Source organism: Meriones unguiculatus, chromosome 2 (assembly GCF_030254825.1).
Source record: "Meriones unguiculatus strain TT.TT164.6M chromosome 2, Bangor_MerUng_6.1, whole genome shotgun sequence".
NCBI lineage: Eukaryota > Metazoa > Chordata > Mammalia > Rodentia > Muridae > Meriones > Meriones unguiculatus.
The window spans coordinates 186,971,794-186,997,329 of NC_083350.1; the positions used below are offsets into that span (position 1 = coordinate 186,971,794).

At 44.3% G+C, this 25,536-nt stretch overlaps 1 protein-coding gene across 1 annotated transcript in view; it reads left to right on the plus strand.

The window, feature by feature from the left end:
- The window catches only part of Dchs2 (dachsous cadherin-related 2), a 211,934-nt gene that overhangs the window by 116,346 nt on the left and 70,052 nt on the right, over window positions 1–25,536 (plus strand). The window contains exons 3-7 of the mRNA XM_060378495.1: window positions 2,705–2,936; window positions 19,251–19,487; window positions 20,383–21,393; window positions 23,656–23,843; window positions 25,068–25,167. Coding sequence (XP_060234478.1) covers window positions 2,705–2,936; window positions 19,251–19,487; window positions 20,383–21,393; window positions 23,656–23,843; window positions 25,068–25,167 — 1,768 coding nt within the window. The remainder of the gene's footprint in view (window positions 1–2,704; window positions 2,937–19,250; window positions 19,488–20,382; window positions 21,394–23,655; window positions 23,844–25,067; window positions 25,168–25,536) is intronic.

The following is a 25,536-nucleotide window of genomic DNA, read 5'->3' on the forward strand; positions in this document are numbered from 1 at the left end:
TCTTGTTTTCTGGTGCTGTGGTATTTCCTCTTGTTGTCTTCTCTCTTTTCATTACTTTGCTTACCTGCTTTCCCAGTTCTTCTTTCAATCTAAGGAGCTGTTTAAGCTTAAGGAGATATATAGGAAAGAGAACAGGAAAGCAAATCTAAGAAGGCAGACCACAGGGGTCCCAGGCAGCTCTGTGCCAGATGTCTCCTGTCTTTTCTATCTACATGCTTAGAGTCAGCCTTCAGACCCCTGGCCCCACCTCTCTGGACTCCTGCAGGTTATCTGGCCTTCCTGATGATGGAGGCCCTTTTTTATCATCCCACAGACAGGTGGGTGAACGCATATTGTTTTCATTATGGTCCTAACCAGCAATTGTTTCTTCATTTCTAAACGGTAACTGGTAGGATTCTGGCACTTCATTCAACTCAGATCATAGAAAATCACATTACATCTATCTATGGATTTCTCAATCCCCTTTCGTCTCCAATGGATGCTATATGTGGGACAGCAGTGAGAGCCATTTCTGGGTTCACGATTAACTTCTCAGTCCTGCTGTCCTTCTCAGCCTGTCCCCTCCACATGTGCTCCGAGTGTCTGCTTCCAAGCCTTCTTAGCTGTCCTTCTTTTTCCGTTCTTCTCGATTCTTTCCTGATAGCAGAGAAAGGCAGGAAAAAGAAAAGGAGCCAGGAGGTGGTCACACGTGAGCGAACATCCCCCTCCCTGCACTGTTGCGACTTACCAAGGACTTTTGTCAGCACTGAAAATCTCAAAATGTGCCAGAGAGAAATGGAAATGGTGTTGGGGAGCAAGAGCAGATGTTTTCCTTGAGAACAGGGAGACAAAGAGTTGATTTCCTTCGACTTTATTTGTTCCCTCCTCTTTGGTTCTAGATGGAGCCAACACGAAATAAACAGTCTGAGCTGCACTTCTGCTGCCTTTGTGCTGTGTAACCTTTCTAAAACCAGGAAATTTCAGGATTCCCAAGCCACCTGGCCTCAGGAGGAAGGGTGAACTGCTCCTCCCATGTCATTGGTTCTTTGAGAGTTTTTATATTTTAGACGTATTTACCGCTAAGTCCTCCCAGGTCCACCTTCTCTCCTTTCCCTATCCACACAACATTGTGTCCTCTTAGAAAAAAAAAGAAAAACAAAATCCAAAAACCATTAAGCACAGTTTGATGTCGTGCCCTTTACCCTTGGTGTGTAGCCTTCCCCAGGAGGGTGATCAGCCTCCCAGGGTCCTCACCTTTAGGAAGACTGACTTTCCCTCTCTCGCCCCCTCCCCCACCCCAGCAGCTGTCCTTAGCTGGGGGTGGGACTTCTGGTCTACCTCCCCTCCATGCTGTACCTTCCTCCGGCTTGAGCTCACAGAGTAGCGTGTGCTCCGCCACAGCCTCTGTGAGCTCATAAGCGCAACTGCCTGCTTGTAGCTGTAAAACACCACTCTGTTGTGGTCATCCACTGTCCCTGGCTTTTAAAATCATCTTTCTGATCCAGACACAATAGGGCGCACCTGTAATCCCAGCACTCAGGAAGGCAGAGGCTGGCAGATCTCTGTGAGTTCAAGGCCAGCCTGGTCTACAAAGTGAGTCCACGACAACCAAGGCTACACAGAGAAACCCTGGCTCAACAAACAAACAAATTAAAAACAACAACAAATGCATTTGGAGTAGAATTGAGCATTCTGAAGTCTCTCATTTCGTACAGCTTGATGAACTGTTTTTTTTTTTTTTTTTTTTTTTTAATTTATTTTTTCTTCCTGTGTTAGTCTGTGTTCTGTAACTCAACAGTGCCACACTCAAACAAATAAAAGTCTAGTATTGTGAATGGGTACCTCCTTTGGTGCAGTTGGCCAGCCGGGTCTCACAGCACCCCAGACATTACAGGCTATTTCCAGTCCTCTCATCACCCCCTGTAACTTGGCAATTACACCCCATTGCTGAAGGACAAATTGCTTTGCTGGCCCTTTCCTCACCAAGATCACTGTCTATGCCAAACCTGATGATCCCAATGCGTATACCTGTAATCCCAGCACTCAGAGAAGCAGAGGCAGGAGGATCTCTGTGAGTTTGAGGCCAGCCTGGTCTACAGAATGAGTCCAGGGCAGCCAAGGCCACACAGAGAAATCCTGTCTTGAAAAAACAAAACAAAACAAAACAAAACAAAAAAGAAAAAAACGTAAAGTTAAAGCAAGCCACCTGTGTGCCCAGAACTCTGTAATGGTGACGAGCCCTGTTGTCTCATGACCCCAATGTCCTAAGCCAACTCTATCCTGCAGCACCAGGCCCATGCCTTCCATCTGTGCCTGAACAGACCAGCTCAAGGCGCTGCATTCCTGCTTCAGGGGCTTTGTATGTGCTTTTCACCTGCTTATGAAGCCTTGTTTTCCTAGGTGACACAGACTAACTCCCTTCTGTAGGTGTACTTCCTCACATCACTTCCTAATGAGATTTTCTTACTATAATAATGGCTGGAAATTCATAACTTAAGAGCAACCGAGTCATATGAATATGAATACATATGTTCTACTGCTTCAGAAGTCTATCTTAGGGTCTTTGTTAGTTATTTTATCTCCGAGTCACACGCACAGGCACCCACATACCCCACACCGCACCATACCCTGTTGTTTCAAAGTCTTTTGGGGGGGCATAGTTGGTTAGGCTGGATTCCGGTTTCCACAGAAGCCCAGCTGTAATCATTGTCCGCTCATCTCATAGGGTGGTCTTAGTGCCCAAGCCTTCGTCCGGGTGGAAGTGGAGGATGTGAATGACAATGTCCCTGCCTTTAATCCATCCACCTATGTGACGAGCATCAGCGGCCAGACCCCGCTGGGGACCGAGATCATCCATGTTCATGCGAGTGACCAGGATTCTGGGATATATGGAACAGTGACTTATGAACTCATCCGGGAGGACCAGCCGTCACTCTTCACCATTGACTCCGCCACAGGTATGTGAGCTAGGGACGGCTCTACCCTGTTAACAGACTTAACTACCTACCATCCAGAATTAGAATGGGTGATGCTCTGTCAACAGTAGGCATGTGGCAGGGTTTGACCATCCAGAGGGCACCATTCTGTGTCGAAATGGGATGGTGCTTTGTTAGCCGGGACCTGGGTGAGTCTCATCTCTGCTGTCCAAGATCTCTGACTCTTTAGAGACCCTGGTTTCACAGTAGGGCCAATCATCCAGTTGTATGTGTGAGCGCATGTCATCTGTGGGTAACTTAGCCTCCCTTCTTCAATGTCTGAGTGTTGGGACAGGACTCAGTGCCATTGTGTACCAGCCCTGGTGTCTCTTCAGACCTGTTGCTCTTACTTTGATTCTGAAATAATAGCTAAAGCCTGTCTATCTGCCAAAGAACCCAATGGTCTGAAATTTTTAGAGATAGAAATTTAAGATGTTAAGTTCTCTTTCCTATGTCTGTTGTCATCTAAATAATGTTTGGAATATTTGAATAGAAGACGTAAGATTTCAAGTAACATTGGAGATAATTATAGATATTCTGGCCCCAAACAAGACCTCCAGACAAGCCAGAGTTTTCAGTTCCTGCCAGATCTGAGAAATATCAAGAATACAGATCTACTTTAATAGTGTGCTGTGTGTCTGCACAGCCTCGCTCTCCTCCATGAGGACGTTCTATCATGCCATTGAGGGGCCACGCCAAACATTGTACATTGTGTTCCGTGTGGGGACCACAGATATGACTAGCCGGTCCTTGAGGGCACAGGAAATTCAGTGCACTTAGTTTGTCCTTTCCACCCAGCGTCATCACCCAGCTTCTCTTCCTGCCTGCAAGGTGTGCCCGCTCTGGCTTGAGACCCGACATCTGGGGTGAGTTGTTTACCCCGTGGTCTCTACAAGGCAAAACTTTCCTTGCTCAAAATAGTTCACTGACGTGGTCCCCTTAACGTTATAAAGATCAGAGGAACATGCTTTGTAGGAAATTGGTCTGCTTATCTAGGCTTTTACAAAATTCATCTTAACTGAAGACCTTAACTGCCTGTCGTAGTCAGGCCCCGTAGGGCAGTAACATTGCCAAAAAATATATGTCAGCCATAATCAGGAGACCGGATCTAAAAGCATTTAGCAGATTGTTTTTAAAAGACAGCACACTCATCGTTCTGGCTCTCCTGGAAGAGCTTGAAGAATGAGCTGTTGTGACTCTGCTCACAGGAGAGATTTCTGTCCCTGTGGGCCACAGGCAGCTCCGTGCCTCCCTCCCTTGCTCCCTCTACATAGCAAATGCCATTACCAACCACAGAGAGGGCTTCATGTTGGTCCTTATCGAGGAGCACATCAGAGGGATTTTTTCTTTTTTTTAAAGCAAAAAGCAAATTTGTAATGGAAGCAGCCTTGGGTTACTGTTGTTGGCAGGTTTGAAGGTTATGCTTTTGGGTGAAAGATATTTCTCAGGCAAACAGCATTTGGAATTTGATTGCACTAAATCACAAACTGTGAGTGATCCAGGAGGGCTGGCAATGTTTTGTTTTAACCTTTAGAGAATGGAACAGTGTCATTGCCAGCTGCGGGGAAAAGTTCTCCAGAGAACAGGCCTGTACCTGAGTTCTCCAGAGAACAGCCTGTACCTGAGTTCTCCAGAGAACAGCCTGTACCGCTGTGCTCCAGACGTTCATATGGTGAAGCTGAGAAGGTGGTGATTGTTTTCAGGAAGGTCTCAATGTCTATATACATTGTGAGATTCTGACGTAAAGCTAATTACTCTTGTCACCTCAAATACCTCTAGTCTTTTGTAGTCAGCATAATTAAGATCTGTTTTAAACTAACCAAGTATTCACATTATTATTAATCACAATAACTATCTTGTACAATAGATACTCAGAAATTTCATCTGTTTGAGTAAAACAAAATGCCCTTTGATTGGGTCCTTCTGTTTTCCCCAGGCTTAGTCCCTGGCAACTTTCTATGTTCTCAGAGAGAAACTGACTTTTTCTTTTGACTTCCACATAAAAGGAGATCAGTGTTTGTCTTTTTATGTAGGGCCCTTTTCACTTAGCATTTTGTCTTCCAGGATATTCATGTTTACAGAAGCGATAGAATACCCTTTGGAAGGCTAACTAGCTGTATATACATACATATGTTTTCCTCACCCACACACTGATTGATCCTTTGGTCCATTTCATATCCTGGTAATTATGAATAACGCTACAATGTAGAAAACAGGGCAAGTGTCTCTTTGGTATGTTGATTTTATTTTAATTGGACACATACTCAGACATGAGATTGCTACTTCTAACTTGGTGGAATCACTGTATTTTTTTTCCCACAACAGCCATATCGTATGCTCTGGAGACAGGTGTTGTCAAAGAATAGAAGGCACAGTATTGAAAGATGGTTATTCTGCTGTGGAGTGGTTGTGTTTTAGTAACTTTCTTTTGCCGTAAAGCCATCTCTACCAAAGCTAGTAGTGATAATAAAATCAGCCCTGAGACACTACCTCGGCCAGTAAATATTTGTGAAACACATGAATCAATGCAACAGAAATAATTGGAAAGTGATTTGAATTGTACTGCAACCTCCCAAGGATTTGCATGTTGATAATAAGGAACAAAATTTGCTTTAAAATCCTCTCTGTGACACAACATGGCCAGGAACCCTGTGCCTTTCTTCGGCTTCTTTTAAGAACTCTCCTCTTCTCTTGGGCTGTGGGGACAGTTTAGTTTTTCCTCTCCTCCTTTCGTCTCTGGCTTTCTTCCTTTCTTTTCAAGGGTGAGGGCCTCTGTTTACAATGGGGATTTTCAAATCTAATCTCAGTACCCCTGAGTATTATTCTCCACTTGGAGCCTGAATTCCTCCGTGGCTGGGAAGATAGTGTAGTCCTGGAGAGAAAAGTGCTGACTCAGCGAGCCACTTACCCGCTCCTTGCTCACTGGTCTCAAAACACTCACCCATCTCTCACTTTCAGTCTCATTCATCCTTTATTTGTATTTGTTTTTGTACCAGGCATGCTATTTGAACGCCTACATAATTTCTGTTGGGGGTTTGTGTTTTTCTAAAAGAAGATATCAGTCATTGATGTGTTTGTGCCATAACCAGGATGCATGCCCTGAAAACTTACTGTGTTCTTCTGGGGAAAAAAATATTTGGAAGGAAACTGGAGTGGATGTGGCAGTGTCATGGTTGTCTTCTCTTGAGGGTTTATCTTCCTGCTCTGTTTCTGGTTTTCTGTGTTTGTTGCTCATTCAAAGAACCTTTTTCTAGACTGCGTTCAGGCAGCAGGAGAGAGACACTGACTGGATCTTTCAATGTTCTCATGCTCAGTCCACTGGCTTGCTTTGATGTGGGCAGAACCAGAGCACTCTGTTTTGAGTTTTAAGCAAAGAAACACAAGAAGTAGATTTATTAATAGCTCTCCTCTCATGTATTTTTATTCTATTTATAAGTTACACGTAGCTATTTTTCATTCCTCTTCAATCTGTTTTTACAGTGTGTGTGTGTGTGTGTGTGTGTGTGTGTGTGTGTGTGTGTGCGTGTGCGCGCGCACATATTAAGGTCAGCGAACAGGTATCAAAACACAGTTCTCTCCTTTCACCTTGAGGTGAACTCAGGTTTTCATGCAAACACTCTTACCAGCCAAGCCATCTTGCTGACCCAAGGTGAAGTCCTTGCAAGCCTCCAACTTGTAATGATCCTCCTGCCTCCGCACATTTTTCCTACTTGGCAAGTGCTACCACAACCAGCAGCCTCCATCTTTGAAGGTCTCTTCACAGTAGAATAAAGCAGCCATCAGTTAGCTTTGATCTTATTTACTTAATTATTTTTCACTTAAGAGCAATTTAATTGTCAAATACAGTGGCTGTAATCTTATCTGGGGCTATCTGTGTGAATAGGAGGCTCCTCAGGGCTTGCTGGCTGCCAGTTCAGTGAGAGACACAGTCTCAAAAAAAATGATAAGGTAGAGAGCAACAGAGGAAAACATTCAGTGTAGACCTCTGACCTAAGCACACACAGACACACACAGACACAGACACACACAGACACACACAGAGACACACACACAGACACACAGACACATACAGACAGACACAGACACACACATATACACAGACACACACAGACACAGACACACACAGAGACACACACACAGACACACAGACACACACAGAGACACACACACAGAGACACACAAACATGCACACATATACACACAGAGACACAGACATACACATATACACACAGACACACAGACACAGACACACACACAGACGCAGACACATACAGACAGACACAGACACACACATATACACACAGACACACAGAGACACATACACAGACACACACACAGACACACAGACACATACAGACAGACACAGACACACACATATACACACAGACACAGACAGACAGACACACATATAGGGGGGAAAGAGAGTCATTTATTTAAGGCAGAAAATGAAAACAGGACACAGTCACAATGCCCAATATCCCGAACCCTGGTGTAGGTGCAGTCCATCAGTGACTAGCACTGGCAGGCGTCCCTCTCAGCAGTGCCTAGAGGAACAGGTTTATGTCGCTCAACCTAAGTTTAGCTGTACTATACACAAAGTTCAAGCTTTGTACTACAGAAAAATGAATAATGAAGTGTGTGGCTAGGTGCCAGCCCAGGGCAGCAGAGCCCAGCATTCCTGCCCTCTTCCATTTGTGCGGACGGTGGGGACTTCCGTACAGATGAGTAATGCAGCCCGGGCTGTTTTTCTTTGTTCCCAGAGCAGATTCCTTCCTAATGTCAGCTTTATGCTCAGACTTCTTACCATGCAATGATTTTCATAATTCTTCATGATTGCCACTCTCTTGTGCTTAACATTGGATGTTCTGCTATGTAGTTAATAAATTAATACCATACCTCGCCTTAGAAAGGATGTGAGCCTGCTCATGCCAAACAAATAACTTTTCCTGTACATGCAAGACAGAATCTGAAATTAATCACGAACACCTAATGAGTAAATGTTGCTTTCAAAGGAAACAAAAGCATGTTAGAGAATTCCTCATGAGTGCTTTCAGTGCAAGATCATAGACTTGTAGAAATGGAAAGATCTTTACAAATCTGCTGCCTCGCTGAGCAAAGGGAGAAATTAAACTCGAAGGGATCTGGTGACATGCCCAAAGGTAGAAACAGACAATATACAGAAAAAGTGGCTAAGATCATGTCTCACATAGTATTTTAAGCCTTTTTTTTCCACACACGAGATTTTCGGCAATTTTAGTAGATGAACAGGAAACATTTTTATGTCCGCATACAAATTAGGGGTTCAGATACCCTCACTTGTGGACAAAGTAATAAACCTGACACTTGGTCCTCTTACTGAACTTTCATTTCTGTGTTCTTTCTACCACTGGGACTGTTTTTGAGCTAAAGAAAAAGGAGTAAGATAAATACAGGTTCTTTCATTCTAGCTACTACAAGCCTCTTTGCTGCGCCAGATAAACTACTGAGTTTTAAACTCATCTTCTTTTTTAAATGAAATATTGCATAAATGTATTTTTCTTAAGATGTTCTTTGGTTCTTCTAGTCCTTTCTGCTGCTACAGCTTATCCCCCAGATACCTGATAAGTTTTCATATCATCACAAAATGAACAAGGAGAGAGTTTGGAGGCGTTAATAATTAATAAGGGGTTGGTGTTGATAGTCTGCTGTTCTGGTTGTTACTGTTTGTGGGCGTGACATGGCAAGCGAGCGTGTCCTTTCATCTGGCAGCTGCCTGGCTCAACTGATGATGGCAGGTGATGGCATCAGCCATCGCTGGGTCCCTGAGGGCAGCAGCAGAATCCCCTGCATGCCAACACCCTGCCTCAAAACGGAACAGTCCATCTGATGCAGGGCAGCCCAGTGCAGACGCCACTCTCCCATGCTGAGGGAGGCCCTGTCTTCCTGCTCATGCAGGCCAGTGACCCCTCGCTGGCTCGCCTTTGGGTCAGCACATTAAAAGACAGCGAAAAAAAGCTTCCTGTGGGCCGAAGGCTCATTCTCTTGCTTTTTATTACCACACTCCTTTTTGTGCATGGAGGGGGCCTGGGTTTGAACCCGGGGCCTCACATGTACTGAAAGCGGCCCTCCCACCATCCTGCATTCCCAGCCACTCGGCCTCATTAAGGGGAATCTCTGTGTCTTCCTCAAGAAAAGAGCTCAGTAGGATCTCCACGCGCTTGAACACAGAAGTCTGCGAAATGTAGAGCAGGCGTTCAAGGACATGGACAAGGTGGGCACGGCACTTCTCAGGACAGCTGCAGTTGGGATGGCACCAGGAGAAAACCCGGTAATTTGGAGAAGCAGATCTGGAGGTGGACAACTTTAGAAATTTATAATAAGAAACTACAGTGTAAGTTTAACCTGTAAAATAACAAATGCTGCATTCCATAGGAACTGTGAACTTCATGTGGGTTGTACGAAGGAGACCCATCTTGTTATAGAAGGTTGGCAGGTTAGAGAGGAAAGAGGGAGCTGCTGTTGATTTACAGGGTTTTTTTTGGGGGGGTGGGGGACTATTGACTATCCGGAGAACCTGGTACTGGTTCCCTGAGGTAATAAGCCTCACAGAAGACTCATGTCTGTCAGCCGTGTGAGACACCTGAAGGAAAAAATGACTGGCAGCAGAATGAAGGAACAGTTCCTGAAGAGGAGAGGACAGTGCCAAAGGACAACAAGGCATAAGGAACTTTTCAACATTCTGTTGCTCACACTCCCCTTGTCAGATAGGATCACAGCTTGCCAGGAGACAAAACACAGGAGATACAATCTGGAGCTGTACTACACTACCCATGGCACATAGTGAGCTCAAATTATCATCCAAACCAAACCCTTTCAGGTTGGTTCTCTTGGGTATTTGTTATGGTCATGGAAAGCAGCCTGACACAGCTGGAAAAGAAAATGACCTTTAAATTACTGCACAGTTTTAGGGTGTCTATGCCAGGTCATGATGACACCTCAGGTCAAGCTTCCTGCCCACTCTCTTTCCTTCTCCCCTTGCTTCGACCATGGACCATTCAGAAACTCCATCGAGTGAGGTGAGGGAGGACAAGAGCTAAACAAAGAGAAAGAGAAGAAGCCAGTCACTTCTGACTCGGGCATGCGTCCTGCCTAAACTTCATGGTGAGCTTAGAGTTTGATATCCTTCATGTTTTATTAAGATGGTGACTTTGAGTATCAGAAGAAATTTATTAGCTACTGATTGATAGTGACAATGAAAGTCATTGCAGGTTCCTGAATTTTCACTTTGGGACAGAGGAAGAGCAACTGACTGCTCCAGATAGATTTAAGTAGGAGGGATAGAAGTCCGTTTGTAATTACATCTCATGGGTTGTGTTTTTTCTTCTTGTGCTCTACCCAGTAAATGACAGCAGAAGATGGCCCCGGCAAGGGCAGTGTGGGTAAGGGAGTGCTGGGTGCGGGTGAGTCCCTGAGCAGGTAGTTTGTGAGAGAATGTAGTACATGAGGGAGTGGCCTAAGCCTGGCTACTGCTAGAACGAAGGTAGAAGCTGAAGGTCTGGATGGGTGATGGGATCGGATAAAACTGATATGTGTGGATAACGAGTCTGGCAGTGTGCTGGGTGGATTATGGGAGCAGAAATTTTAAACCGAAAACCTGGATGTTCTTATAATCTGAGTAGGATGAGTGTTGTCCCTAAGAGCAAAGCAGTAGATGGAGCTGCCTAACTAATTGTAGGGTGTTTAGAGGCGCTGTTTCTTTGCGTGAGTGTGAATATGTGCGCACATGTGCCTGTTTGTGTGTGTAGATCTGAGGAAATGTGTGCGCACATACATGTGGAGGGCAGAGGTTCCCATCAGGTGTCTTCTATAGCAATGCACCCTGGGTTTTTTTTTTTTTTTTTTTTTTCTTATCAGTTACATTTTATTAACTCTGTATCCCAGCCTTATCCTGCTCCCTCATTCCCTCCCAGTCCCTCCCTCCCTCTCTCATCTCCACCATGCCCCTTTCCAAGTCCACTGATGGGGGGGACCTCCTCCCCATTCATCCGATCCTGTTTTATCAGGTATCTTCAGGACTGGCTGCAAGGCCCTCCTCTGTGGCCTAGCAGGACTGCTCCTCCCTTGCACCCTGGGTTTTGAGAGCACTGACGTTGGAGCCTGCTGCTCTCCTAGATGGCTGATGTGCCTGTCTCTCCCCAGCAGTGAGCTCAGAGGCATGTGTTATTGTGCTATTTCACGTGGGTGCTGAGGATCTGAATGTTACTGAGCGGCCCATCTCTCCTGCCCTCATGTTTCTTTCAAGGAGCACATGGCTGGACTCATTTTGAAACTTTTGTCTTAACTGGAGCTTTTGTCTATTTCCCTAAATCATTTCCTGTTGACATCTGTCACTGTTTCTCAGATTCATTCAAACCATTGTATTTCCTCTTTTTTTTTTTTTTTTTTTTTTTTTGAACTGTGAGCCTGGACCTTTATCTGAGGGAATTCTTTGACCCCTGTGAATGAAGGTGGCTTCCTCTGGAAGGTAGTTGTGTTTTGCTTTTGCTCAAATGCCTTTGGGAAATATCTATCTTCATTCATGTTCTCTGTCTTTCTGTCTGTCTTTCTCTCTCTGAATCTGTCTGTCTCTGTCTCTGTCTAATAGCAGCCAATGCTACCATTAAAGGTTAGATATTTTAGTGACAGCCATGAAGAGGCTCTTTGTGCAGGTGAAAATCTCCACCTCAGTTATCTGGAGTTTTCCAGTTTCAAGGTAAGCACACTGATTGCTTGTCATTTGACACTGAATTGTCCATTTCACCAACTATGACTTAAAGACGGGGCAGGGCATTTCCATAGCCCTTCCCCATTCCACCCACCTGCCCCTCCTTGTGGCCCACCCACTGACAAACAAGATTTTTTATTACCATTTCTAGAGCAGAGGACTCTTTGAAGACACTTTAGGGAAAACTTTCTCTTCCTCATCTACTTCCTTTTCTACTCTCCACCTCTCCCACCTCCGGCTGGTGTGCTTGGGTCATGCTGAATATAGTGCAGTCCTCACAGTAGGAGGCCATGTTCTCAGCTTTCATGTCAGCACTTCTCACTAGAGCCCTGAAGTCTGGGCCAGAAGTGCCACTCGTCCTGAAATGTTTGTCCTGCAGCTTTGAATTTCATACAATTTCTACCCAAATTTAGCATGTAAATTTATTGAATGTGCTCATACATTTTCAGGAGAGATTAGTATTTATTTGCACATTATTATTTTTGAGTCAGAGTCTCACTGTATTACAAGCTGGCCTCAGAATCATGACGCTCCTGCTGAGTACAGGTGTGTATGAGTACAGGTGTGTGTGAGTACAGGTGCGTACCACCATGCCCCACTAAGACTGACACTTAAGATTTAGATAGGAAGAATTACTTTGAAGTCAAATTTATAACATGTCAGTTTTTTTCTTATTAAAGTTATGGATTTTCTTACATACAGTTATGGAAAAGATTGGCTGCATGGTTTAAAACTAGACGCCTTTAAAAAGATAAAATAATGGATCTAGAAGAGATCTTTAGAAAGCATGCCAAAGTCCCCGTATGGCAAGATTCTTGTGTGCTTAGGGAGCACCATATTCTCAGGACTCAGCTTACCCACAGAGGGGAGGTAGTTGGAAGCACAGTTTCACACAGAGGCTAAAAAACAAATAGAACTTTCAAGTTTTTTTTTAAACTAGATAGTTTACTTCTTTGTGAAGGAATGTTTCCAAATACGTTTATTAAAAATTATCTATTAATCTATCATCTGTTTGTCTATCATCCATCTATCTATCTTCATCAGCAGCCATTTATTCTATATGTGGGTGTGCATGTGTACATGTGTGAATGTGTTTGTGTGTCAGTGTGTCTGTTGTCTCTCTGTGTACATGGCTGCAGATGTCCTGTAAACACCAAAAGAGAAAGCTGGATCCCCTGGGGCTGGAATTATGGAGGTTGTGCGCTAACCAGCGTTGGTGCAGGGAACCAACTCAAGTCCTCCGGAATATCAGGAAGGAAGTAGCCTTGACTGCTGAGCCACTTGTCAAATTATCTCTAATGTCTCTGAGGCTAGATGTTACATATTTGATGTAGGTTGTAGAATCTGACCAAATCTTCTTTGCTAACGTAATTAAAGTTGAAGCAATTTAGGATAAAATATTTCTGGGCTGTGAACAGTTTCCTTAAAAAGTTACCGAACTCTTGCTATGCCTTGAAAATCCATGTACTGAGGCAAACGGGAAGTATGTATGTCTCTGCTTCATGTCTGCTTTGTGTAGAACTGAGCTCCATAGCACTCCAGCAGGTAGACGCCATTCTGTGTCTCTGGTGGCAACTCAGATCTCAGAGGGTGTGGTGACCTGTCTCCTGCAGGACAGAGAAAGGTAGGTGGAGCAGGCATCAGCTCATCGTGTCACAGTGGGAAACTTCAGATGGGCAGAGTCCACACTCTGTGCTAGAGCAAAGACAGTCAAGAAGACAGCAAAGGAGGAAGTTCATGTTTTATTTGTCACCGTTCCACATGGATATACTGGAATCAGTTACGCGTTGTCTGATTTTTGTTTTCTCTAAAGCACTAAATTAACCAGGCATTGTCCTTACTATTCAAGCAGCTTCTGTCAGTTATCTTGTTTATTTGTGGAAGGTAATTATAGCAGCACTAAAATACATATGTGAGTCAGAATTTGATTATGACTGCCACGCGCACAAACACACACGCACACACGAGTTTCTCTATAAAGACTGTAATTTTCTTTGGCCATGGAACCCTAAATAAACATGAAAGAACAGCAGCAATGGAAACATGGCTTTATTGTGTGTGTTTAATCTTGCTTTTAAATATTTCAGAAATAGTTTGTGCCCATTTTCAGACTCTTCCTGTTAAGGAGGAGGAAAATGATTTGCTACTAAAGACGTAGGAATATAGAACTGTCGTCCACTAATGTTAATGAATATCAGTAAGAAAATTCTGCAGAGTTCTTGGTTATATGTCAGGCTCAACAGACCAAAACAACATGGAATCACACACTTGATGACTCCCTGACCTGATCCCTAAATCAGGCAGATTTAGCCAATGTAATAAGGAATTCCCTTTTGCTTTAATCTTTACAAAAAAAAAAAAAAAAAAAAAAAAAGTAGCTTTGAAATGACCCCGTACTGTTTCTTCTTTCTTTTACTCCTTTCTGTCTATAAAGTCAATTTCCTCTGCTTGGCTCATTCAGAAGATTTTAACCATGAGACATGGCCCAACTCTAGAATCACAAAAGTCAGTCAAGGTCTTTAAACTAAATTTGTGGTAATTTTGTTGTTCACAGTGTTAATTGACCATTTTCTACGTGTCACCAACTTCCATATCCTGCCCATGTTGATCATGTTGCTGGAATGTATTGACTTTTCTCCATATTCCGCCTATATCAGTCATGTTGCTGGAATGTATTGTGTGGTGTGTCCAGTCAGAAGGTAATCCACAGGAGAGAAGGGGCCTGTGTACTATTGCTCAAGCCATTCCCGGCAGCCAAATCTCCACCAAAGTGGTTACTATCTACGTTGGCTTCCTGGGGCTGCTGTGACAAAGTGCCACAGACCAAGAGGCCGTAAAGAAGAGAACTGCTGCGCAGCTCCGGAGGCCAACCTCCTGAAAGCAAGGCGCTTGATGCCTGTGCAGTCTGAGAACTAAGTGTCCATCTCCAGATGGTTTTCAGGCCGTATCAGTAATTCTTGGCTTCTGGCAGCATACCTCCCACCTGGCCTTCATCTTTACGCACATTCCTTACGCTTGAGTCTTCTTGGTTCGTTTCTTCTCAGAAGCACTGTAATCAATGCTGAGATCACTCGGCACTGCGCAGAGACCCTATTTCAAAAGCCTGCTTCAAAGGTTGCGTTCAGCGATCCAGTCTTCAGATAACACAGGATCCATTGCTCTGTGGTTGCCAAAGTTGCGACTTTTCCATTTGATTCCCTCAGGAGACAGAACCAGTCACACAGGTCTAGGTGTTCGCTGTGTTTTGGTCTGGCTGTAAGAAAGACTTTCCATTAGTTTGAATATTTCAGTCAAAGGCTAGGACTTTGACTGCGTGAGAGACGAGCTAGAGCACCTGGTCTTTGAGCCTAGTCTGCTGGCAGGGTATTTTGGCTTCCCAAATGGGCACTCTCAGCTCACACGCCAATGGCTCATGTTAGTATCTAGGCTTAGTTGGGAGGGATTTTAAAGTAATTTTAAAATATTAACTTTAATGGACACAGTGTAAAGCAATAAAGAATATAGATGATAGAACTATCCCCAAAAGTAGGACAAATAGAAGACACACATCTCAGACTGCATTGTGTAAAATTGCTGTTTTATTAGAGCAAGTGGGATGAGCTGGTGTAAGGAGGGTTGTTACAGCCTCCTCCAAAATTCATTTTTGTGACTCAGTAGGCAAATTGTAAGGACAGATGAGTCCCTGCTCAGCTCCTTAGGTCAATTTCTTATGTACTGTTTTCCACAGGATTTTATAGAATATTGATGTTACTTGATTGCCTCACTCTTCCCCTTATGAATAAAATTAAATTAACTATCTTAAATGATCATGTATTTATTTGTGCTTCCTGGGATTATTCACCTAACCCTAAGTCCTTAGGCTGGAGGGAAAGAAGCTTGTGTTGTAGCCAATGCTAAGCCATATGTTTGCATGAGTTGTTTAATTGTGCCTCACAGCATATCTGCGCACAGAGTGGTGTCATTCTACAGTTTGTTTATAGGTAGTAAAGAGAATCATCAGGTTTACAAAATTATTCAAGTCAACTATGAGTTGACAGAATCAGGATTTGAAGGCAGTTTCTTCTGAACTAAGACTATCTCCATGGTCTTTTATTATTCCATGAACTCTAAAGAATGAATTTCTTGCCTTGCTTCTATGAATCACTACCCATATGGAAAATGTCCAAGATGCCAGGTCTGTTTGAGAGTCTGTTTCTGTTAAGATTTAATCAAAATCATTCATGAGTAGACCTAATGCTGAGGAGAACACAAAATTAGCATACAGAATCAGAAATCTAACATTCATAGGGTTTGAAGACAGGAATAAGAAAGCACCACAAAGTTCATTCAGTTGCCGAGTGCAAGAGAAAGATGGATATTTTAAAACTCACAGAGAGAAGTTACACTCTGGGTATGTCATAGTAGTTAAACTGGTCATGAAGCTTCCACAGAATTAGGTTTCATAAGCCATCTTAAACAAGCTCATAAGACTTGGAATCCTACAAATCATCAGTCAGACAATTTCATTAAGAATCAAGACATGCTGACTGTCCAGTTTTGTGACACAAACTGCAGTTTGCTGTGGTTAAATATCCCATGTCAAACAGGAGGAAAAGGCTTCTGAACGCACATGGTTAAGATTTGATGGGAGGCAGTTCTTTAATGAGTGCCTTTGAGTTACGTGACAACCATTTTTCTACAGTCATTTCTGCCTCCTGTGACTGGTCTGTGTGGTCTTCAAAGGAGGTAACTCAGTAAGGAAACGCTGTCTTGTGTCCTGGGACTGCTTTCTGAATGATGGGTTACATTGGCATCTGTTTAGTGGCCTCTCAGAGGAAGCTGTAAAGGAGAATTCAGGTTCAATGTCTTAAAAAATAATTGTGTATATAGATTACATTACTCCACGGGTTTTCAATATAAGATTGAGTTTTTGAGCTGAAGAAGTTGCTATAGGGTAGTTCCCCTTCATAATCTACTGATTTCTAAGTGTAATAAAGTAAGGGCTAGAGGAAACCTTTCATTAACATCAGAGTCTCTGGGACCAGCTTCTAAGTGGACTAAAAATTTCTGAGCCACTTGTTCTGTTCTGTTACCTGTTCTTGTATTGATTCATTCTTACCACCACCAGGCATTAGGAGTGGGATCTTCAGGGTTAATTATTTTTACCTGATGTCTTGATTATAGAGCCCCATTATGGGATCAGTGCCTATTATGGTCAACCTTAATTTTTGGTTTGGTAAGATTGAGAATCACTTGGGAGATGAACTTCTGGGAGTGCTGATGGAGGATTATCTTGTTTAGGTTAGTAGATGTAGCAAGACCCATTGTACAGTTCCAGTTTGGGATTCCGGACTGTATAAAACTGTGGTTCTCACCCTTCCTAATGCTGCGACCCTTTAATACAGCTCCTCATGTTGTGGTGACCCCAACCATAAACTTATCTTCACTGCTGCTTCAGGACTGTAATTCTGCTACTGTTATGAATTGTAATGCAAATATTTTGGGAGACAGAGGTTTGGCAAAGCAGTCACCACCCAGAGGCTGAGAACAGCTGGACAGGATAAAGTTTTCTTCTTTCTGACTGTGCATGCAATGTGGCCAAATGCTTCATTCACCTTTTGTCCTCACCTCTCTGCCCTGACAGTATCTTGAATTATTTATTTTATTCCAGAAGAGAAAAGAAACTAAGACAGTATCCTCAGAAAGAAAGAGACCAAAGTCTGGTTTCTCTGCCATGAGAGGATTTAACAAGAAGATAGCTAACTGCAAACTTGCCAAGAAAGCACTTACCAGACTGGGGTCTGTGTTGCCTCCGTTTTTAGCTTTCCAACCTCCAGATCTGTGTGAAATAAATTTCTGCTGTTCAAGCCTCCTGGAACGTGTTATTTTTGTTGTAGCAATTCAAACCTCCTAATGCACCTTCTCTCTTCACTGGTAACCTTTTGCCTAGTCTCAGTTTAAAGGAAGAAGGGTTATTTTGTTCATGGTTTGAGGCAATGTCCAACACTGTGGGAGAGGGACGGTGGCTCAGACTATAGCAGTAAGACCTCAAGGCTGCTTGCTCTCGTCTACATGGACCAGGAAGCCACAGAAGGATGTCCAACCTTCCGCAGCCCTGCATTCTCCAGTTAGGTTCCCCCAAATGTTCTACAATCTTCCAAACAGACCAGACTTGAATAATGAAGCAATTTTTATTCTGGCATTTTAAAATCCATACCTAGGACAGATTGGAAATATCTGTAATAGGAATCTGTGGAATGAGTTTGGAGTACTTTGGCAGACTGTCACATAAAGATGAAAACATTCTACACCATGAACTGCTATAATTTGGAGATTTAAAGTATTACTTATACCTCAGTAAACCTGGAGGGAAAAAGAAAATAGAGGTATTAGGTTATTATATTAACTTTCGGAGAAACTTAGGAACAAGGAATTAAAATTGTTTAAAAATCAGGCATTTAATTAATTAACTAATTAATCATTAACTTTGAGATAGTGTTTCCTGAACCTGAGGCTGCTTTTTAACATCCTAGGTGCTCTTCTAGTTTCCTTTCTGTGGCTGTGATAGAAAGCAGCACGGGTGAGTGAGTTTATCTGGCCTGCAGTTCCAAGTTGGAGTCCACTGCTGCAGAGAAGCCAGGGCAGCGACTGGAGGCAGCTGGTCACATCATATCCAACAACAGACAGAGAAGAAATTATGTATGTCAAGTGCTTGGCCAGCTTTCTCTGCTCTTGTACTTTTCAGGGGCCAAAACCCTGCCCGCTTCCTGCCCACTTTCAGGCAGGGCCTTCCCACATCGGTTAAAGACGGTTCTTCAGAGACATGCCTACCCTTCAGCCTGATCTTGCTGCTCCCGCACTAAGGCTCTTTTCCATGCTGATTCGAGGATGTGTAAAGTTGACAAAACTAAATGCCACAGTAGCTGAGAATGGCTTTGAACTTTCGCTTCTCAGGATTCTGACAGCGGGGCAGATTTTGCTCACCCTGTGCATGTGTTAGTTCCACATGAGGACAAGTGAGGCCTCTACCCTGTTATTCTCGGCATGTGGCATGGTGATACACTAGTAAGAATTTTAAACGGGCTACCCAGATTCTTCTGATGAGGGGAGATGCCCCCAAAATGTGCAGTGGTTAAGCTCTAGGAAATTATTGCCTCGAAGAATCCGGACAACATTTTACAAGTATACTCAGATTCCTTTGCTGCTAAGTAGATGTGTCCACTGAAATTCTCCAGTGAAACGACCCACAGGGTGTGAAGAAAGTTATTACAAGGCGTTGGCTTATGCAGTTACGGGGGCTGACAGTGTCTAAGATTTGAAGTGTGTCCGCTCTTATGTTCTGTCCAGGCCTTCAGCTAATTTCATAAGAGCCACCTGCATTCTAGAGAAAAAGCTTTCATACTCTGTGTTTGGCTTTGAATGTTAATCTCATCCTCAAACACTGTTTGATACATGCTCAGAATTCCGTATGATCAAATGGGAAAACCAAAGGCCCCATCAAGTGGATACATGAAATAAGCATGACACAGTAGATACCACATCAGCGCTCACTGGCTCTTCCTTTCCCTGCCCAGGTATTATTTACTTAACGTCAACTCTCAGCCATTTGGAAGCTACCACACTTTTCCTGATGGTCGGTGCTCGGGATGGTGGTGGGCTCCCGGCTGCCACCCGCGCTCACGTCACCATCCACATCCTGCAGGCCACGCTGGCTCCCACGGAGTTTGAAAGGCCTGAGTATACGTTCTCGGTTTATGAAAACGTGCCAGAGGACACTCTCATCGGGACAGTGAAGGCAAGAGAGTCCTTGAGTAAGTGCCAAGTTCTTAATGCTGCCCCAAAGTCCACTTCTGGACAGTTTACCAGGCCATGCCATCCTAAGTATTTTCTTCAATCTATACAAAGTGAACGGGAAAGCACGAGTGTTAGTCTGCTTATTGGAATAGCAACAGCATCGCCACCTATGTTTCAAATTTTGATAAGGAAGTAATAGGTATTTTTTGAAAGAATGTTTAATATAATACAGAATAATTATGATGTATAAAGTGTATACACTTGAATCTTTTTAATGAAAATACATCTTATTATATTTATTTCATAACTACCGCCCACACGCTTACTTTATACAGCTTTCCAGCTAAACTATCTACAATTCAGTTTTACTACGTAGTGAGTTACACGGTGATTTAACTTAAATGCATTTTATTTAAGCATTCCATTTTTGCTACCAATTCGAATGATTTAGTCATGGCCTAAATAGTAACCGAGCAAATATTCATGCCTGGTTCCCTTGCCATGTGTAGTGGTGCCTCTTTAGGACAAAGCTTGGAAAGGAAACACCCTCACTAAGCTGGGTTTTTGTTGTTGTTGTTGTTTTGTTTTGTCTTTTTCTGGTCTCCCTCTTTTTACCTCTATGGAGGTTATTTACCATCTAGAGGGTGGATGCCCTAGAAAAATACCAACACAGATTTAACTTGGCCTCTTCAAAAAAGATGTCAAATTATTCTCTTACTGTGGTTCTCTTACCTAATGCAAGAAAGATGAAGAAAGCAATGGCTTGCTCATTGTCGCAGGCCATTCCCTTTGGTTGCTAAAGTTTGTCATCCACCTGTCCCACCAGCCTCTGTGTAGGGGAGACTCCCTGGTGTTCTTCCTGGGGTGGGGGTGAGGCGTGTCTCTCTGTTAGCACTCTCTCTCTCGTTCCAGATTCCTCAGAGCCAGTCTCTTACCGGATTTCCTCGGGCGACCTGGAAGGGCGGTTCTCCATTCACAGGTGGCTGGGCAGCATCCGCACCCGGAAGCCTCTGGACCACGAGGCGCAGCCCACGGTGGTGCTCACGGTGCAGGCGCAGCTCGGCAGCTCCCCCGCCTGCAGCAGCACGGAGGTGAGCATCACGGTGCTGGACGTCAACGACAACCGCCCCGAGTTTCCCAGGGCCTCGGATGAGGTTAGGATCGCCCAGACCACGCCGCCCGGCACGGCCCTGTACATCGCGAGGGCGGAGGACCGCGACAGCGGGCCGAATGGACTGGTCCGGTACAGCGTGGCCAGCCCGCAGCCCCGGGAGTTCAGCGTGGACCGCGGTGGCGGGGTGCTGTACCTCAGGGAGAGCCTGGGAGGCCGCGGGCCCTTGAGGCTGACCCTGGTGGCCGAGGACCACGGGGCGCCTCCGCAGGCGTCCCTGCTGGAGCTCACGGTCGTTGTGGAGAGCCGGGAGGAGAGCCCCGCCGCGGCGTTTGAGCATTTGGTCTATCAGGTGGAGGTCCGCGAGGGTCTCCCGCCGGCGACGCAGGTGCTGCAGGTGCAGGCCCACGCCCTGCCCCCGCGGCCCGCGGCCCCCCGGATGCTGTACTCCCTGGACGGGAGCACGGACGCGGCCGTGTTTGGGGTCCACCCGCACACGGGGTGGCTTTTCCTGCGGCGCCAGCTGGACTACGAATCCACACAGACGTACAGGTTCACGGTGCTTGCGCGAGCCCCGGGGGACGGCTCACCGCGGAGCGCGAGCGCCTCGGTCACTGTTCGCGTGTTGGACGAGAACGACCATTCCCCAGCCTTCCTGCAGAGCAAGGTGTTTTTGAGCGTCGAGGAGAGCCCTGTCCCCCTGGGGGTAATAGGCAAATTGGCAGCCGCGGATGCCGACTCCGGGAAGAACGCGCAGCTGTCCTACAGCCTTTTGACCGATGGAAAATTCTTCAAAATGAACCCTAACACAGGTAGCTTTTTGCAGCGTTCATTCCTATCTTTAAAAATCAGAATGAAACAGCTCAAATCTTCAGATACAGCTTTAAGATTAGGTTTTGGGAAATAGTGTTTTACTACAGTATTGTGATTTTGAAACGAAGTTAACACCTATCCTGATTCTGCCTTCTTTTTCCTTCCCATCATACACTGCCCGTGCAGGCCCAGGCTACATAATGTTTCGGTGTTGCATATGGGACAGCGGTCCCGTGACATTGTAATGGGGCTGAAAATTGCCATGCAGCCCCTCCCCAGCCCCGTCTGGCCTTCACTGTCTCTGGTCACATAATTTAGAAGCATGGCTGTTTTCTCTGCGTTACCTTCCGTGTTCAGTACAGTGACTGACCACTCACGTTCATAGCCCAGGAGTCAGTGTGTGGCAGAGGTGTGTCACCGAGGCTTCTCCAGCTAGGTTTGCGCTTGTACACGCCCTGATGTTCGCGCATGTACATGCCACGATGCTCGCATAGAGAGGAAGCCGGTTGGTATGTATCCTGACTGTTCAGCAGCTGGGATTGCTTGCCACTCGTACTGGAGGCATGGTCAGAACTGTACTGCGTGAGTCCCGGGCGAGGGTTTGCGTGGGGTGCCTCTCTTGGGAGGCCTCACCTGTGTCAAGCGTGCTCCTCGCTTACCCATCTCTCCAGCGCATTCCCGAAACCTGCCCTTTGTGCTCCCTGCCTTCTTTACAGCGAGCGCCTCCTACAGGGAGAAGCATTGCAAAACCACCTGAAACACTTAGGTGGTCCTGCTCATTTTGGTAAAGACCAAGAGGGAAAGAGGGATACTTGAATGTGATGTACTTAACCTTGGACACTTTAAATTAAAAACTAAATGTAAAATGTGACCATATTTGGAATTTCATACTTCAGTACACACAACGATGTATGTCTAACTCGCAAAAAGGTATCTGGGAAACAGACGGAAAACTGAAGCAAGAGGCAGTCAGGAATGAGAAAAGGCCACCCTTTTGGACAATTTTCATAAAATGAAACTCCATTTGCTAATCTGGATTTGGAGCTTTCAGAGTTACAGATTTTGAGATGCTGTTGTGTGTACACTTCACTAAGCCCACAGTCATAATAAATACTATTTAAACGTAGCTCATGCAGAAAATGGTACAGTAAGTGCTGGACTTAAGCTCGCCAGTTAAGCACCTCTCACCAAGCGTGCACAGTCGTCTCCATTTTAGCCTTCTTTTTCTGTGCAATGTCATTTTGTTTGGATTAAGGGTGAAAAGCTTAGTAATAAGAATGTTTGGTGGTATCTGCTTCGTGTTTACTTTCTCACAGTTAGATTTCTTCAAAAATGGCAAGGAAGCCAATAACTGGCTGGGTGGGAAGAAATGCAGTGTATTTGTGAGAACTGTGTGGTCTCCGAAGGCCCTCGGCACTGGGGACAGGCACCTAAGAATTTATACCGACCCCACTGAAATGTGAGGGAATTCACCAAAGGTAGCACATTTCTAAGCAAGAATTACAAAACAAGCTTTGAAAGTTATTGATAAGGAAGTTATTTGGGACGTTCTGTCTATTACTATACACATATTTTGTGAGTTAAAAAAGAAATGTTGACATATATAAATGATCGGTCACTGCCCAGGGAATATGTTTTCCAGGTTATTATAAAGTAGGGGTGATAGCAATGGCAAATAATCTACAGCTTTCAACATACTGGAAGCCATCCGTTTGTGTTTGTTTCAGAGAGCAGCCCTAAGAACTTAGGTCTGGGAGACTGGCAGGTGGAGATCTGAGACCAAAGGCAGAACTCGGGAAGCCATGGCCTACGTGCCTCCTTGTTCTGTGCAGCAGCAAAATGGAAGAATAAGCAACCACCATAAATCTTCCAAATCATGTTTTGTAAATTTATTTTGGGGAGATACAAATGGTTAATGATGGGTAATTTGAAATTTGAAGAATGATGCAGAATTTTTCAAGTGATGTTTCCTGGAACAACAGCAGTGTTTGTTTTGTTTTGAAGGAGAGTCTCACTATTTAGCCCAGACTGGCTTCAAAGTCATGATCCAACAGGCTCTGCTCCTATAGCTGCTGGGATCAGAGGCACAGACCACCACAGCTGGTAGCAAACGATTTCAACAGTCACCTAGAGCAGAGTGGTCTTGAGGGGCAAAGCTTTTAACTTGGCTTTTCTTGCAGTGGAATATTTTGGATGTGCTTTGTCGCTGTCATGCCAGTATTCTAGTGGACAGTGCTTGTCCCCTTCTGCTGTCTCCCCAGGTGAGCTGATCAGTTGGTTGGCCCTGGATCGTGAGCACCAGAGCCAGCATCACCTGACTGTTCTAGTGACAGACCACGGCTCCCCACCACGGAATGCCACCATGGTGGTTTACGTCACAGTTACTGACCTCAATGACAACAGGCCGTTTTTCCCACAGTGTCTCCCTGGAAAAGAATTCCACATCAAGGTTTGTGCAGTAGCTCTGCAGTGAGCGGGTAACGCTCACGGATAGCCATTTGTTATGAGCACCATCTTGTGGTAAAAGACGTGAATTCGCCAAGTCTGCTGTGGTATGGCACGGCATATATTCTAAGTACAGAGATTTGTGCATGCGCTAGGGAGATGGTTAAAAGGAAAGAAAGTGGCTGTGTCCACTCTTCAGAATTGCACCTCCAGTTTGATTAATGGAAACAGTTCTGCCCATTGCACTATGCGATGCAGCCCCAGTCCCAGCCTCACTCGCTCACGGAGGGGTGGGCTGCCCCTGCCAGCCTGCGTCTCTGAGCAGAGCTCCTTATGTGCAGCTGATGTGCAGCCATGTGAAAGCTGATCTTGGAATCTGGATCAGCGTGTGGTTCTGTCATGAGTGGGTGTCCGTCCAAAGACAGGACAAGTTGGTTTTTGTAAGCATACACCAAACTTGTAGCCATGTACATATGACTTTGTCTTTTCATTCTCACATTTTGAATGCTTATTATTTCTATGATGATTTTCAATACTAGTTCATATGCTTCAGAGTGCACATGTATTAAATAGATAAATCATATGCCTAAGAGCTTAGCTACTACTCATCTCCAAACAATGAATTGGATGTTTAAACTCTGATCAAATATGTTTAGTGAATAACTCAAAAGGCTGTTGAGGAAGTTGAAATTTAAACTGATCTTTCAGAAAAATTGATCTGCCAGAAAGATTCTGGCAAAGGGAACAGTATTAGAGTGATTTTTATTATATCACTAAAATACCCTGTGATTTATTGGATGTTTGAGCTCCACCCATGAATTTTATTATCCCTCCAGGAAAATTCCTATTTGCAGTGCGATATGTTTCTTGAAATAGTGGCAGATATTTCTGTTAGGCTGCTCTGACAATAACCCGAAAAACTGTTGAAAGAATGCTAAATTCTTTAAGAATTTCAAAAAATATAAAAACTGCTTAGTCCAACTTCATTGTAATTAATTTTATTTGCATATTTGGCTCAAATGTTCCAAATTACTTCTTCAGACTGAGTAAAAAAAAAAAATAAAGTGGGCACTTTTGTGAACTTCTACCCATGTTTTTCCTGATGGTAGACATTTGGGCGGGGTGCAGATTTTAGGACCGTCAGTAGGTGCTCTGTCATTTAAAGGTCCACTAACGCATCTTTTAAGACTCCAGTGACTCATCTGTAAGCCCTTTGTCTCCATGGCAGGCTTTGGAGGGTCAGCCAGTCAATACCCTGGTTACCACCATTTTTGCAAAGGATCTCGATGAAGGACTCAGTGCAGAACTTACCTACTCCATCTCTTCAGGTAAAAGCTTGTATCCATAGAGGATTAAGAACTTTAAGAATTCTTTCTGTCACTTATTCTTTGTGTATCACTTTTGAGAAAGAAACTTTCCTCTTGATCAACTCGTCATTCCCTAGACAACTTAGAGAGTAAAACCAAATCGCAAACAAAAGCAGTTGCTTTGTGGTAATCATGCCATACTTAAAAACCCAAAAGAGAACATCAAAAGTTTCATGGAAACTAGTAGCTGTTTGACAGTTTTCTGTACAGAAACAATCCATCTTAAGTGCATGGATTGTGAGAACCCAAAGCACCAGTCAGCTTTTATCGAAAGGAAAGTGGAAGTTAACAGATAAGAAGTGGCAATTAGCGTGCAATGTGCTGGAGCAC